Source organism: Sciurus carolinensis, chromosome 8 (assembly GCF_902686445.1).
Source record: "Sciurus carolinensis chromosome 8, mSciCar1.2, whole genome shotgun sequence".
In the NCBI taxonomy this organism is placed as follows: domain Eukaryota; kingdom Metazoa; phylum Chordata; class Mammalia; order Rodentia; family Sciuridae; genus Sciurus; species Sciurus carolinensis.
Genome location: NC_062220.1, coordinates 53,303,964 through 53,320,176, shown reverse-complemented (window position 1 = coordinate 53,320,176; position 16,213 = coordinate 53,303,964). Strand labels below are relative to the sequence as shown.

Genomic DNA, 16,213 nt, shown 5'->3' with positions numbered 1-16,213 from the left:
GCAAATAAACTTTTCCTCCCCTAAGATTGTTCTTGTCTGGATGTTTGGTCACAGCAATGAAAAAACTGATTAAAACATGCACTAAATGTCAATTCATTTGATATAACATAATTCTTAGGGTTGCATTTCCACTTCACTTTATATGAAAGGAGTGGGAGACAAGGTGAGTTTAAAGAATTTCTAAAGTGATTCATTTCTTATCAGTTAGAGACCCTGGGCTCTAGTACTTCTGGAGGAAGTGGCCTACCAGCTCACTCTCCATTGGGCAAAGTGTTACTTTGAGTGTTGAAACACTTGCCCCTACCAATTTTAGCTAGGTTACCAAAGCAAGTCATTTAATGCTTTTGCTTTCTCATCAGTAAAAGAGTGATACCTAGATTAGAACTATTTATTGATTTAGTTAAGAGATATTTGACAAAGGTCTACTATATGCTAATCTTTTTATAGGCCCTGAACATGCAGAATGGATTAAGAAAGGTAGGTGTCTATTTTTATGAAGCTTATATTCTAGTGGAAAAAACAGACATTGTACAAATAACCAATTATTTTTGTGGCAAATATTCCACAGAATGAATGTATAGCACATTATGAGATTTTGTTGTGAGGAACACATGACAACATACATAATGTACAGAGTATAATCCCTAGTATGTAACTGTCACTTCAGAGGATGTGAATGTTGTCTACTTTCATTACTCAGGTGTTTATTACTGAGTTTGAATTTACTGGGCACCTTGTCTATGGGAAATGGATATGTATGAACAGGTGTCATGAGTAGTTTTATTTTTCTCCCAATGTGGAGTATACCACATTCATTTCACAAAGATTAGGTACAGTACTACAGTTGTTCCATGCTCTGTAACAGTGTTAACTCAGTATAATTAGAGTGAAGAATGTGCACAGGACATAGTAGGAGGTGGCCATAAAATTTAGATTGGAGATAGTTGTGAAGACCTTTAGTGTCTTTTTAAGTTGTGAATTGCGCACTGTGTTAGGTTGGAAGTTATGGGACTGCAAAGATGATAAAGATCAACTCTTTTTTTTTTATTGTAAACAAATGAGATACATGTTGTTTCTCTGTACATGGCGTAAAGGCATACCATTTGTGTAATCATAAATTTACATAGGGTAATGTTGTTTGATTCATTCTGTTATTTTTTCCCTTCCCCCCACCCCTCCCACCCCTCTTTTCCCTCTATACAATCCTTCCTTCCTCCGTTCTTGCCCCCCTCCCTAACCCTAACTCTAACCCTAACACTAACCCCTCCCACCCCCCATTATGTGTCATCACCCACTTATTAGCGATATCATTCGTCCTTTGGTTTTTTGAGATTGGCTTATAAAGATCAACTCTTGACCTTAAAATCGTGGAATCAAAGCAAAGGAATGGAGGATGTGCAGCAAGGGTAATGCTGAATGTAGGCTTGCTATGAAACTAGGAAATCTTAATTTTTCCAGTCCAGAACTTGGATATCACAGTGTGAACTGCTTCTTAAAAGTTCAGTCTCTAGGCAGGCCCCGGCCCGGCCGGCGGCGGTGGCAGCGGCTCTAGCTCCAGGCCTCACGCGCTGCAGCCATGGCCCTGGTGACCCTGCAGCGCTCGCCCACGCCCAGCGCCGCCTCCTCCTCCGCCAGCAACAGCGAGTTGGGAGGCTGGTAGCGATGAAAACCGAAAGTTAAACCTCAGTGCTGGAGACTGAACCCAGGGCCTCCTGCATGCTAGGCAAGTGCCCCACCACTGAGCTGCATCCCCAGCCCAGGTTATAGATTGAATGTAAATGTTTTGCTACTTAAAATAACAAAGGCCAAAGATTCAGTGGATCAGCTTGAGACTTTCCACAGGAGTAGTGGACAGAGCAACCTTAACTAAGTTAAGTCACAGCTTAAGCGAGAGCTTTTTCATGGTGAAAGGAGCAGCCCTCTTCTTACAACAGGGAAACAGCCCTCAAGGCCAGCGGAGTCTCCAGCATCCTCACAAGCATGCAGGTGACCTGCCCCAACATCTGCAAGTTATGATCAACCTCCTGCGCTGTGAAGACAGAATCAAGCTGGCCGTGCGTCTGGAGAGCTCCTGGACAGACCAAGTGCGCTACATGGTGGTGGTGTACAGCAGCGGGCGCCAGGACACCGAGGAGAATATCTTGCTGGGAGTGGACTTCTCCAGTAAGGAGAGTAAGAGCTGCACCATCGGGATGGTCCTGCAACTGTGGAGCGACACGAAGATCCACCTGGACGGAGACGGTGGGTTCAGTGTGAGCACGGTGGGGAGGATGCACATATTTAAGCCTGTGTCTGTCCAGGCCATGTGGTCTGCCCTGCAGGTGCTTCACAAGGCCTGCGAGGTGGCACGGAGACACAACTACTTCCCGGGGGGCGTGGCGCTCATCTGGGCCACCTACTACGAGAGCTGCATCAGCTCCGAGCAGAGCTGCATCAACGAGTGGAACGCCATGCAGGACCTGGAGTCCACGCAGCCCGACTCCCCCGCCCTGTTCGTCGACAAGCCAACCGAAGGGGAAAGGACCGAGCGTCTCATCAAAGCCAAGCTGCGAAGCATCATGATGAGCCAGGACCTTGAAAACGTGACCTCCAAAGAAATCCGTAATGAATTAGAGAAACAGATGAACTGCAACTTGAAGGAGTTCAAGGAGTTCATAGACAACGAGATGCTGCTTATCTTGGGACAGATGGACAAGCCCTCCCTTATCTTCGATCATCTGTATCTCGGCTCTGAATGGAATGCGTCCAACCTGGAGGAACTGCAGGGCTCAGGGGTTGACTACATTTTAAATGTCACTAGAGAAATAGACAATTTTTTCCCTGGCTTTTTTGAATATCATAACATCCGAGTGTACGATGAGGAGACCACAGACCTGCTCGTCCACTGGAACGAAGCGTACCATTTTATAAACAAGGCAAAGCGGAACCACTCCAAGTGCCTGGTCCATTGCAAGATGGGTGTCAGTCGGTCCGCGTCCACCGTCATAGCCTATGCCATGAAGGAGTTCGGCTGGCCCCTGGAAAAAGCGTATAACTATGTGAAGCAGAAGCGAAGCATCACGAGACCCAACGCAGGCTTTATGAGGCAGCTGTCCGAGTACGAAGGCATCTTGGACGCAAGCAAACAGCGGCACAACAAGCTGTGGCGCCAGCAGACAGAGAGCAGCCTCCAGCCGCCTGCCGATGACCCTCCAGAGCCCAGCGATCCCTTGACGGACACCCTGGATGGCACTCCAGACACCCCGCTGCCCTGCTTGGACAATGCTGCCCAGCCCGGGCTCCAAGGAAGCCTGGCTCCCGGGGGGCCCACTCTCCCCTGCTGCTTCCGGAGACTCTCAGACCCCCTCCTGCCTTCCCCTCGCGATGACCCCGGCAGCTTGGTGCACCTGGAAGACCTTGAGAGGGATGATGCGTTGGAGGAAGCGGCTCCGCCAGCCGAGGCCCACAAGCTGGCCAGACACCCCCAGGATGGCGCTGGCCTCTGCGAGAAGGAGGTGAAGAAGAAGCTAGAGTTCGGGAGCCCCAGGCCCGCAGCGGCTCCTCGCCACAGGTGGAGAAGATGGAAAGGGAGGAGGGCCCGGCCCCAGGGCGGCTGGGGCGGCACCTGGCCCAGCCCGAGAGAAGCCTGCTGGAGCGGGAGAACCTAAATAACAACAACAGCAAGCGGAACTGTCACGAGGACCTAGAGCAGGACGCCATGTTCGGGATCCTGAACAAAGTGAAGCCATCCTATAAATCCTGTGCCGACTGCATGTACCCTGCAGCCGGTGGGGCTCCTGAGGCCTTCAGGGAGCGCTGTGAGGACCCCAGTGCTCCCGCCATCTGCACCCAGCCAGCCCTCCTGCCCCACCTCATCTCCTCCCCGGCAGCCCACGTGTCCAGCAGGTCCCGAGCCCTGGAGAAGCCGGCCTCGGGCCTGGCCGACCCCACCTTCCTGCCACCAGCAGGCTCAAGGAGACCCGATGCCAGTGGCCCTGGAGCTGCAGCTGCTCCAGAGCTGCCATCTAGCATTTCAGAACCTTCTAGAGAGACCTCAAGAGTCCTGCCAAAGTCCCTCCTGTTGAAGAATTCTCACTGTGACAAGAACACTCCCGGCATGGAAGTGGTGAAGGAAGAACTGTCGCCCAAGAAAGAGCCAAAGTCTGCTAAGGACCGGAGGCTTCTGTTCAGCAATGAATCCGAGAAACCCACAACCAACAGCTACTTGATGCAGCACCAGGAATCCATCATCCAGCTGCAGAAGGCCGGCCTGGTCCGCAAGCACACCAAAGAGCTGGAGAGGCTGAAGAGCCTGCCCGCGGACTCGGCCGTGGCTGGCAGGGACAGCGCCCCCAGCCGGCTGGAGGCCAGCATCCCTGAGGAGAGCCCGCAGCCCACTGCCCTGCAGGCCCCGGGTCCCCCGCTCTGCCCGGCCAAGCGGCAGCTGAGGAGAAGCCAGACGCTGCCCCCCAGCCAGCGGAAGGGGCCTCGCTGAGGAGCCCCGCTGCTCTCCTCTGCCGCCTGGATCACACCAGTAACTTCTCCAGAGATTTCCTGAAGACCATCTGCTACACCCCCACCTCCTCGTCCATGAGCTCCAACATGACCCGCAGCTCCAGCAGCGACAGCATCCACAGCGTCCGCGGGAAGCCAGGGCTGGTGAAGCAGCGGACACAGGAGATCGAGACGCGGCTGCGCCTGGCGGGCCTCACCGTCTCGTCGTCCCCCCTGAAGCGCTCCCACTCTCTTGCCAAGCTCGGAAGCCTCAACTTCTCCACAGAGGACCTGTCCAGTGAGGCGGACGCCTCCACCGTCGCTGACTCCCAGGATGCCAAGTGGGGTGAATCCTCCTGCTCGCTCGAACCCTAGGCCGCCCCCAGGAACCCAGCCTCCAGGCCATCAGGGAAATACGCCCCAGGAAACTTGAAAAGCCCCTCATGGATGAGCAAAAGCTGACCCGCGTGTGCCCCGCGGGAGCAACGTTGTCACACGACCCCTCCCTCGGTGGAGGGGCCACCGTGGGTTTTGATCCGCCCCTTACGTCTTGATTCGTTTTAAAGAACCGAAGTCATCCGGCTTCTCCCGCTCTTGCCATTGGGAGCAGGAGGAGGAACAGGCCGCACAGGAAGGAAGGGGAAGTGCTGGCGGGTGGCCTGGGGCGCGTGGAAGCCATCAGCCAGCAGGCGCAGAACTCTGTCCCCAAACCGCAGCTCGAGAAGAGTCCGGTTTCAAGACGAGCACGTTCAGGTGTGCACACACGTCCAGAATGTTCTGTTTGCAACGTGCAAAGGGGGAGCCGCGGTGACCACTGTAGCCAGGCCCCGCGCTCGTCCCTGCCCTCGGAGACTCTGGGACGGCAGCCTCAGTCCTACCTCTGTTCTCGCTGTGCTTCTTGTTTTTAAAATACGATGATGCCCAGGGCTCGTTCCAGGGAATACTGCTGTGAGAAGGGTTTCCAAGGAGATCTGCTGTTCCTTTGGTTGGGACCCCGGAAGCGCCAGGCTTGGGGCTCTCCCGCACGGAGCCCTGCCAGGCAGAGCTGTCAGCCAAGGCCCCCAGGCTGCTGTTGAGCCAGCTCTAGGCTGAGCAGTGGTCGCCCATGCGGTCAGAGCCTCCACCTGGATCTGCAGCTGCCCAGTGATGGGCGTTTGGTCAGCACTGGGGTCAGCAGGGGGAATGGTGTGCGATGCTCTCAGTTGGTGGTGAAACACACAGCGCCGCCATCACGGGGGAAAGGACCCCAAACCACTGTCCATCTGTTTCTGCTGCTGAACTGGACGCGGTTGTGTTGGGCTTGGGCAGTGCTGGAGCAGCTGGTGGGTGGTGGTTCTGGGGTGTGGATCCTGCCAGGAGCCCCAGCCCTCAGGTTTGTTGGGTCCCGTTTTCTCTTGTTTGGAAAGGGAAAGGGATTTTGGAGGGCAGCCTCTCGTGAGAGGGTCTGAGAGGAGCGAGACTGTGGAAGAGCTCCGTAGATGTTTACAGTCGTCGCTTCCTGTGGGGAGAATCCTACTTCCTGCTTCTCCGGTTCTCCAGCAGCGGCCTCAGAGCAGAGGCGGTTTGATTACAGCCCAAGTCTCCGCTCTGGGCAGCACCTTTAAGCATCAGGTGAGCCCAGCAGGGCGTGTGGCCCAGCTTTGGACTCCAGTCCAGGGGCTCAGCCGGTGTCCCTGAGCACGGAAGAATGCTAAGACATTCTGGAGAGAGACACGGCCTGGGAGAAAGGCAGAGGGGCTTCGTTCAGGGTTCTGCAAACTCTGGTGTACAGCCCCCATCGGCTGAGAATGGTGCAAGAAAGTAAAATAATATGCAACCGAAAAAAAAAAAAAAAAAAAAAGTTCAGTCTCTATGATGTATTTGATTGCAGAGTCCTGCTAAGACTGGAGTAGGAACATGCAGCACACATGGGCAGCTTTAAATACTTATTGGAATTTCCATATTCAAACATTTAAAATTTTATTCATCTTTCTGAAATATTTACAAAATTTATAATTTTATATTTTTCTATTTTATAAATTATAAACTGGTTATACCCACAGAAAGCTACAAATATTTTTAAACTACTACATGAATTCACTTTAACAATTTTAATTATTTAGCATATTTTCCAATAGGGTGTGCACATCCCAATTCTCAATGACTCCCTTCTTCTCAAGATATAACTATATAATCATTATTTTGAATTTGGTGTCTATCATTCTTTGACATGCTTTTATACTTTTCTGACATTGGCGTTCACCTATATAGAATATATAGAATTGTACTGAAAAATTACTTGAGTTCTATAAAAATATCATATGGAGTTATTTTTCTACCTTATTCCTATGTTGTTTTTGTGATCTATTCATGCTGCTAATTTTTATTTTATTTATTTATTTATATTTATATTTATTTTATTTTTTAAATTTTTTAATTATTTTTATTTAGCTTTTAATTTTTAACAGACTGCATTTTGATTCATTGTACACAAATGGGGTACATAATTTCATTTCTATGGTTGTACACAATGTAGATTCATACCATTCGTGTAATCATACATGTACATAGGGCAATGATGTCTGTCTCATTCCACCATTTTTCATAGCCCCCTCCCCCTTATTTTCTTCTACATAATCTAAAGTTTCCCCATTTTTCTCTCCCTCCCCACCCTCCACCCCCATTATATATCATCCTCCACTTATCAGGGAAAACATTCGGCCTTTGATATTTTGGGCTTGGCTTATTTCACTTAGCATGATATTCTCCAATTCCATCCATTTATTTGAAAATGCCATAATATTATTATTCTTTATGGTTGAATAGTATTCCATTGCGTGTATATACCAGAGTTTCTTTATCCATTCATCTGCTGAAGGGCATCTAGGTTGATTCCACAATCTAGCTATTGTGAACTGAGCTGCTATAAACATTGATGTGGCTGTGTTACTGTAGTTTGCTGATTTTAGGTCCTTTGCGTATAAACCGAGGAGTGGGATAACTGGGTCAAAAGGTGGACCCATTACAAGTTTTCTTAGGATTCTCCATACTGCTTTCCAGAGTGGCTGCACCAATTTGTAACTCCACCAGCAATATAAAAGTGTGCCTTTTTCCCCACATCCACACCAACATCTATTATTGTTTGTGTTCTTGATAAAAGCCATTCTAATTGGAGTAAGATGAAATCTTAGAGTTGTTTTAATTTGCATTTCTCTAATTACTAGAGATGTTGAACACTTTTTCATCTATTTATTAATCGCCTGTATATCTTCTTCTGTAAAGTGTCTGTCCAGGTCCTTGGCCCATTTATTGATTGGGTTCTTTGTATTTTTGTTGTACAGTTTTGTTAGTTCTTTATAAATTTTGGAGATAAGTGCTCTATCCGAAGTGCATGATGTGGAAAAGATTTTCTCCCACTCTGTAGGCTCTCTCTTCACATTCTTGATTGTATCCTTTGCTGAGAAAAAGCTTTTTAGTTTGAGTCCATCCCATTTATTGATTCTTGCTTTGATTTCTTGTGCTTTGGGAGTCTTGTTGAGTAAGTCTGATCCTAAGACAACATGATGAAGATTTGGACCTACTTTGTCTTCTATTAGGTGCAGGGTCTCTGGTCTAATTCCTATGTCTTTGATTCATTTTGAGTTGAGTTTTGTGCAGAGTGAGAGGTAGAGGTTTAATTTCATTTCACTGCATATGGATTTCCAGTTTTGCCAGCACCATTTGTTGAACAGGCTATCTTTTCTCCATTGTATGTTTTTGGCTCCTTTGTCTAGTATGAGGTGACTGTATTTATGTGGTAGCTTCAAAAAAAAAAAAAAATACTTGGGAATTAATCTAACAAAAGAGGTGAAAGACCTCTACAATGAAAACTACAGAACACTAAAGAAAGAAATTGAAGAAAACATTTGAAGATGGAAAGATCTCCCATGTTCTTGGATAGGCAGAATTAACATTGTAAAAATAACCATTCTACCAAAGGCACTATACAGATTCAATGCAATTCCAATTAAAATCCCAATGACATTCCTCATAGAAATAGAGAAAGCAATCATGAACTTCATCTGGAAGAACAAGAGACTTCGAATAGCCAAAACAATCCTGAATAGAAAAAGTGAAACAGGAGGTATCACAATACCAGACATTAAACTATACTACAGAGCAATCGTAACAAAAATAGCATGGTATTGGCACCAAAATAGACAGAATAGAAAACACAGAGACAAAACCACATAAATACAGTCACCTCATACTAATTTTTAAATGTGTTAATTTTATCATAGTCCATTCTCCCATTGCTAGATAGGTATATAAGTGAAATTTTTCTATACTATATAATTATCAGTGGAATTTTCTGGGTTGTAGGGTTCATACATCTTCACACTTGCTACATATCAAGTTGCTTTTCTAAAGGGTTGTTTTTATGAACAATCCCACAGGTAGTATATATACATTCCCTTTTTTGATCAGTCCTGCTAAGACTTTGAAATTTTTGCCATCAGATGATGATGAAATAATATTAATTTGCATTTTTCTGAATGGTAAGTAAGGTACCCCTTCTTGATTTTATTGACCATTGAAATTCTATTCTGCGAGTGTTCCATTCAAACCTTTTATCCATTGTTCCATTGGATGTTTCATCTTTTTAAAATAGTCCTTAACTATCTTTACATATTTTGGTTTTGAATACTTTATAAGGCACATTTATTTCAAATATTTTCTCGAGTTTTGGTTTTTAACTTTGCTTAAGGTATCATTTTTGTAGAGAATATTTTTACATTGTTGTATTCAAATGCATTAATCATGTATTTTCACTGTCTTGATACATAAAACCTTGCCTTTCTCAGTGTCAAAATAATTCACTGATTTACCTATATTTGCTTATTAAGCATTTTGACTTTGAACCACTGATTATTTTTAGTATTGAATGAGGTGAGAGCTAATATTTTTACATGTGGATAAACAATTCCTTCAATGAATTATTGACTATCAGGATTTTTCCCTATAGATTTTTATCAACTCTACCATCTATATTTTTGTATATATATATGTGGGTCTATGGTCTCTTTTTGGTTGCTCCTTCATCCATGGACTGATGATAGGTTAATTACTATGGTTTTACAGTGAATTTTGATATGTAGTAGACAAATAGCCATATCTTATCATTTGTTCTTCAAAATTGCCTCAGTCTTTTCACCTTTCTCTTTCATACATATTTCAAGATCAAACCACCAAATATCATTTTTGTTAGAATTTCATTGTTACTATGTTGATTTTGGTGATATATTTGTGAATGTTAACCTTCTTATTAATATTAACCTTCTTTCTAATATTCACAAATGTCCAGTCTTTCCATCTACAAAAAAGCTACATTTATTTAAATTTTAAATTATTTCATGATTTCTTTATAAAACTCTTGTACAATATTTGTTAAATTTATCTGAGTCCTATATATGTGTGTTACCAGAACCAATGGAATAATTCTCTCTGTTACAATTATTTCTTTTTATATCTCTGATATATAGATATACTTTTGATTTTATATAGTCAAGCAGCAGTCTTGCTGAACTCATTAGCTTTAATAATTTTCCATAATCTTAGATTTTCAATACAATTATATCTTCTGTGAAAATGATAATTTTGTTTCTTTCCTATTTTTATAATTTTGTTATTTTCTTACTAGATTGACTAGCCCTTTTAAAATCACATTATCAAGTTTTGTAATCATTGTTAGACTAAAAGAGTAAAAAGTTCAGTAAAATTGGTCTGCAACATTATTTAGATTAAATGTGTTTTAGAGAAATTATGATCTTTCAATGACTTTGTTTTATTTAGTCTTTAATTCTATAATTTATTTCTTACTCCATCTTTTTAATTTATATTTTTCAAAAGTTATTCATTTTGTTTTTCCTTTCTTGACAAATAATTGTTTATATCTATTCCTATTTCTATAATACATTCTCAATTTTTAAATATTATTTTGCCTTTTTTCTTGACCAAATTCTGATATTTAATAACAGAAAAAACTGGAGTTATATATTTCAAGTTCTGAGGGAATATGATTGTCAATTTATAATTTTCACTAAGGTCAATTATATTTTCAGATAGGGGCAGAATATGAACATTATCAGAGAGTTGAAAGCTAAGTTAGAGCCATAAACTCAGCAAGAATGTAATTCAGCAAGAAACTAAACACATAAGGAAGCTATGAATATAAGTCTAATGCTGCCATTCAAAAAATAATTTTCAAAAGAGATAGTAAATTTAATTAAATATTGACATCAGAAAAATCATTTTAATACCATTAATTTTTTTTGGTCAATGATTACATTTTTCTAATTTTTTGAATTTCTTTTTGTATTTACCATTTCTACTATATTTCTGCTTGATTTTCTTTTGCATTTAAAAATGATATTAATTTTTCTTTCTCTTTAAGTATCCTACACATTAATATTTTAAACTACAAACACATTAATAGTTATCTGCTCATTATTAATTTGTCTGGTTCATTTTCTTTCTGCTAACTTCCTATAATGTATTTTCCTTTTCGGAATCATTTTGATTCAAAGGATTTGGTGGAGCTTAGAAAACCATGGTTTACTGCTCTGTGCAGTCTGAAGACTATAACTTCAGCATTGCTTACAATTTCCTTCAGGGTTTGCAGAGATGCTTACCTTCTTTTCAAGTCTGCTTTGTGTTTTGTATTTTATCTATTACCATTATGTTATTTAAGTACAGTGGTTCTAAAAACAAATCTACTCTTCCTTATTGATTGCCTGTTTTTGTATATCTTCAGTAGACTATTATACTAAGCATAATTTCTACCTTTATTCTATAGTCAGATAATTGGTATTTGAAAATTAATTATTGTATCATGTCATAACATTGGTATTCCCAAGACATTTTTTAAGTAATTTTCTTCTGCACCAAGTGGCCTCAGGTGAAATCACTAATTGCTGCTTATTTTACTTTCTATGTATATTTCAAATTTACACTCTCCTGTCCATAGCCACTGTTTGTACTATTAGACTATCAGACTATTACAAGCAATTCCTCGTTTGTCTCTCTATCTTCAGTTCTGCTTCCAAATATGCATCCCCCTTGCTGTTGCATATCTGGTCACTTAATTAACCTTCTCCTCCAGGCAGTGTCCCAGCTCCTTCCTGAGGTACATAGAGCTGCCACCTCCGCATCTGTGTCCATCTCCAGTCTTACCCTTTGCCCTTCCAAATTGTCATAGTTTCTTGTATGTTTCAAATCCTTTCTTCTGGTTTCTTCTGGTCACCTTTCCTTTTCTTGTTCAAACGTACACATCCTTCAGGATAGATTGATCTCTTAAACCCCCAGAGTAGACCAAGAGCACATCTCTTGGTGCTATGCACACTATATCTTGTGAGTCCTTTCATTAAACTACTCAGCATAAGAACTGACCTGGCCTCATTTCTATTGTGTCTTTCCAATTGTACTCTAACTACTCCAAGGTAAGGATTTTGTCTTATTCACCTTTTAAAATAATTTTTTATTTTTAAATAATGTTATATTTATGGAGAATTTCCAGTTAAATCCTCACCAATTTTAGTTCAGCTAAGAATCTAACCTTGTTTTATTACTATTGACTAAACTTGAAATTTTGTTCGGGCTTTGTCAGTTTCTCCATTAATGTCCTTCTGTTCCAGAAAAAAGTCCATGATACCACATTGCAAGTTGTTATGTCTCTCTGGTTTCTTCTGATCTGTGACAACTTATCAGCTTTTTCTGATTTGTGTTTCTTATTCAATGTTTTTTAAACTCAACAACTATGTTAGATAAAGTAAAATAACTTAAAAAACAGATAGTGAGTTATTCTGGTTTTGATTGTTCTTCCCTCTCAGTATCCTAGATGCCCAAGTTTATTTTTAACTGCTGCTGAAAATTTGCAACTTTGCACTGCACAAAAATTATCTGACTATTAGCTCCAGTTCTTTTTATTTTGGGACTTTATGTTAACTACTCTGGCTCATAGGCTCTTTCCATTTCTTCTGGGTTCATAGTAAATTCTGAATGGCTGAGGTGCCAGATACACTGCTAAAGGTTATAAAAACGTAGAGATAAAATGTTTCACATGCACTGTTCAACATAACATTGAACAGTAAGGTGAGATTCCAAAATCTCACCTTATGCTATGGAGCTCTGGCAATGTAAATGCAGCAGATTTCATGTCCACAATGTGAGAGGACCCTCTTCAATATTTTATAATATCAGCTCCTTGCTGGTTATGGACTGGGATAGTAATGCAAAGGAGCTTCCCATTATATAAGGCAAAGCTCCTCTGGGAGTGAACCTGATATATGAACTGTGACCATGATTGGATCAAACAGCCTGAGAATGTGCCCTGTGATGTGCATATAAAACTGGGACTTAAAACTCATGACTGGATCTGAGGGAAAGCATAAAGTGGGCAAGAGGAAGAATTCTGGAAATATCTGTGTGCCGCTCCATAGCTTGAGGCTTATAGTGTTCATTCATCTGAAGGCTGTCCCTGAGCCCTGTAAAGAATAACTTTGTCCTAACAGACAAGCTTTTAGAAAAAAAAAAATCTTTAGTTTGGATGCTTAACTTTTATTTCCTTGAAGTCTTCAATGATACATACCCTGCCCTAAAAGCAACGAGTGAAAAAATCACTTGGCCTAACTGGATACAGAAAGTAATTTTTAAAATTTACTAACAATATCCCAATAGACTTTTCACATTATCCCCTTTGTAACCCTTTGACTAAAATACAATTTAGATAAATCACAGCTTTGGAAGTACCTGCAGCTGAGAAATATAATAACGAAGATTATAGGGTTTTTCATGAACGTCATCCCCAAAGAGTTACAGCCAAATTATTTAGAACCTATGGGGGAAAATAAAACTCAGGGTTGCATTTATATGTAATTTCATTTGTCCCCAGGCCAGTATGACCTGAGAAACAAAGGCTGAGAAACAAAGGCTGATATAGGGCACAAAGTTTTTGCTCAAGATCAATGGTTAGCTTTTGGACTATACCTGTCAGTGATTAGTATTTGCATAATACTCTAACAATTGGAAGTTATAATTACATTGCACACAAATTAAAAGCCCAGCCTGGAAATCTTGGGCATTAGCACCAGACTGATAATTCACTACTGGTTCTGAAAAGCAATTGTTTGATTTTTTTTTTTTTTTCATCCTTATTACTATGAATGACAGCAGGTGAACTTGAAACTCCCTGTACCTTAGTGACTAGAATAGATCCTTGGACAGAAAAAGCAGGTGATCTCAGTGGGATGGTGAATCTTACAGGTTGAGGTTCATGGAACATGCCAATGTCTTCCCTGACCCCAAGGATTATCTAAGCCCTGGGACTGAACCTACCAAAGATGAAGGGGGAAGTGGTCATGCCTCATAAAGCTACGGTGAACTTATAGTGGTCACATGAGTTTTTGACTTTTGTTTGGAGGAGAAAGGAATATTCTCTTCTGTACCATTGGTCTGCCTGTCTATTTTGGTGCCAATACGATGCTGTTTTTGTTACTATTGCTCTGTAGAATAGTTTAATGTCTGGTACTGTGATACCTCCTGTTTCATTTTTTCTACTCAGGATTGTTTTGGCTATTCGAGGTCTCTTGTCCTTCCAGATGAAGTTCGTGATTGCTTTCTCTATTTCTATGAGGAATGTCATTGGGATTTTAATTGGAATTGTATTGAATCTGTATAGTGCCTTTGGTAGAATGATCATTTTGACAATGTTAATTCTGCCTATCCAAGTACATGGGAGGTCTTTCCATCTTTAATTTTTCTTCAATTTCTTTCTTTAGTGTTCTGTAGTTTTCATTGTAGAGGTCTTTCACCTTTTTTGTTAGATTAATTTCCAAGTATTTTTTTTTTTTGAGGCTACTGTGAATGGAGTGGTTTTCCTAATTTCTCTTTCAGAGGATTCGTCACTTATGAATAGAAATGCATTAGATTTATGCACGTTGATTTTATATCCTGCTACATTGCTGAATTCATTTATTCATTCTAGAAGTTTTCTAGTGGAGTTTTTTGGATCTTCTAAATATAGGATCATGTCATCAGCAAATAGTGACAACTTTAGTTGTTCTTTTCCTATTTGTACCCCTTTAATTTCTTTGGTCTGTCTAATTGCTCTGGCAAGTATTTCAAGGATGATATTGAATAGAAGTGGTGAAAGAGGGCATCCCTGTCTTTTTCCAGTTTTTAGAGGGAATGCTTTCAGTTTTTCTCCATTAAGAATGATGTTGGCCATGGGCTTATCATAGATAGCCTTTACAATGTTGAGGTATGTTCCTATTATTCCTGTTTCTTCTAGTGTCTTGAGCATGAAGGGGTGCTGTATTTTATGAAATGCTTTCTCAGCATCTATTGAAATAATCATGTGATTCTTAACTTTAAACCTATTGATGTGATGACTTACATTTATTGATTTCCAGATGTTGAACCAATCTTGCATCCCTGGGATAAACCCCACATGATCATGGTGCACTATCTTTTTAATATATTTTTGTATGGGATTTGCCAGTATTTTGTTAAGAATTTTTGCATCTATGTTCATCAGGGATATTGGTCTAAAGTTTTCTTTCCTTGATGTGTCTTTGTCTGGTTTTGGTATCAGAGTGATACTAGCCTCATAGAATGAATTTGGAAGGGTTCCCTCCTTTTCTGTTTCCTGGAATACTTTGAGGAGTATTGGTATCAATTCTTCTTCAAATGTCTTGTAGAATTTGACTGAGAATCCATCTGGTCCTGGGCTTTTCTTGATTGGTAGGCTTTTGATGACTTCTTCTATTTCATTGCTTGATATTGATCTGTTCAAATTGCGTATGTCCTCCTGGTTCAGTTTGGGAGGATCATGTATATAGAAACTTGTCGATGTCTTTGGTAGTTTCTATTTTGTTGGAATATAGATTTTCAAAGTAGCTTCTCATTATGTTATGTATTTCAGTAGTGTCTGTCATGATATTTCCTTTTTCATCATGAATTTTAGTAATTTGAGTTTTCTCTCTCCTTTTTGTTAGTGTGGCTAAGGGTTTGTCTATTTTGTTTACTTTTTCAAAGAACCAACTTTTTGTTTTGTCAATTTTTTGAATTGTTTTTTGTTTCAATTTCATCGATTTCACCTCTGATTTTAATTATTTCCTGTCTTCTACTACTTTTGGTGTTGTTCTGTTCTTCTTTTTCTAGGACTTTGAGTTGTAACGTTAGGTCATTTAGTTGTTGACTTTTTATTCTTTTCTTGAATGCGCTCCATGCAATGAATTTTCCTTTTAGCTCTGCTTTCATAATGTCTCAGAGATTTTGATATATTGTATCATCGTTCTCATTTACCTCTAAGAATTTTTTTTTAATATCTTCTCTGATGTTTTCTGTTATCCATGCTTCATTCAATGGCATATTATTTTGTCTCCAGCTGTTGGAGTAATTTCTATCTTTTATTTTGTCATTGATTTCTAATTTCATTCCATTATGATCTGATAGAACACAAGGCATTATCTGTCCTTCTTTATACCTTTTGACTAACTTTGGCTTGAAGTCCACTTTATCTGAAATAAGGATGGAAACCCCCGCTTTTTTACAGAGTCCATGTATGTGGTAGGTTTTTTCCCATCCTTTCACCTTTAGTCCGTGGATATACTTATCTATGAGATGAGTCTCTTGAAGGCAGCATATTGTTGGGTCTTTCTTTTTAATCCAATCTGCCCAGTCTATGTCTTTTGATTGATAAGTTTAGGCCATTAACATTCAG

General features: G+C 41.1%; 1 protein-coding gene across 1 annotated transcript; it reads left to right on the top strand.

The window, feature by feature from the left end:
* Window positions 1-1,676: 1,676 nt before the first annotated feature.
* On the top strand, window positions 1,677-4,935 carry LOC124990942 (protein phosphatase Slingshot homolog 1-like). The gene is given in 3 exon segments (XM_047561510.1): window positions 1,677-3,528; window positions 3,531-4,387; window positions 4,390-4,935. Coding segments are annotated over 3 exon segments (3,030 nt in total). The 5' UTR covers window positions 1,677-1,901.
* The last annotated feature ends 11,278 nt before the right edge of the window (window positions 4,936-16,213 follow it).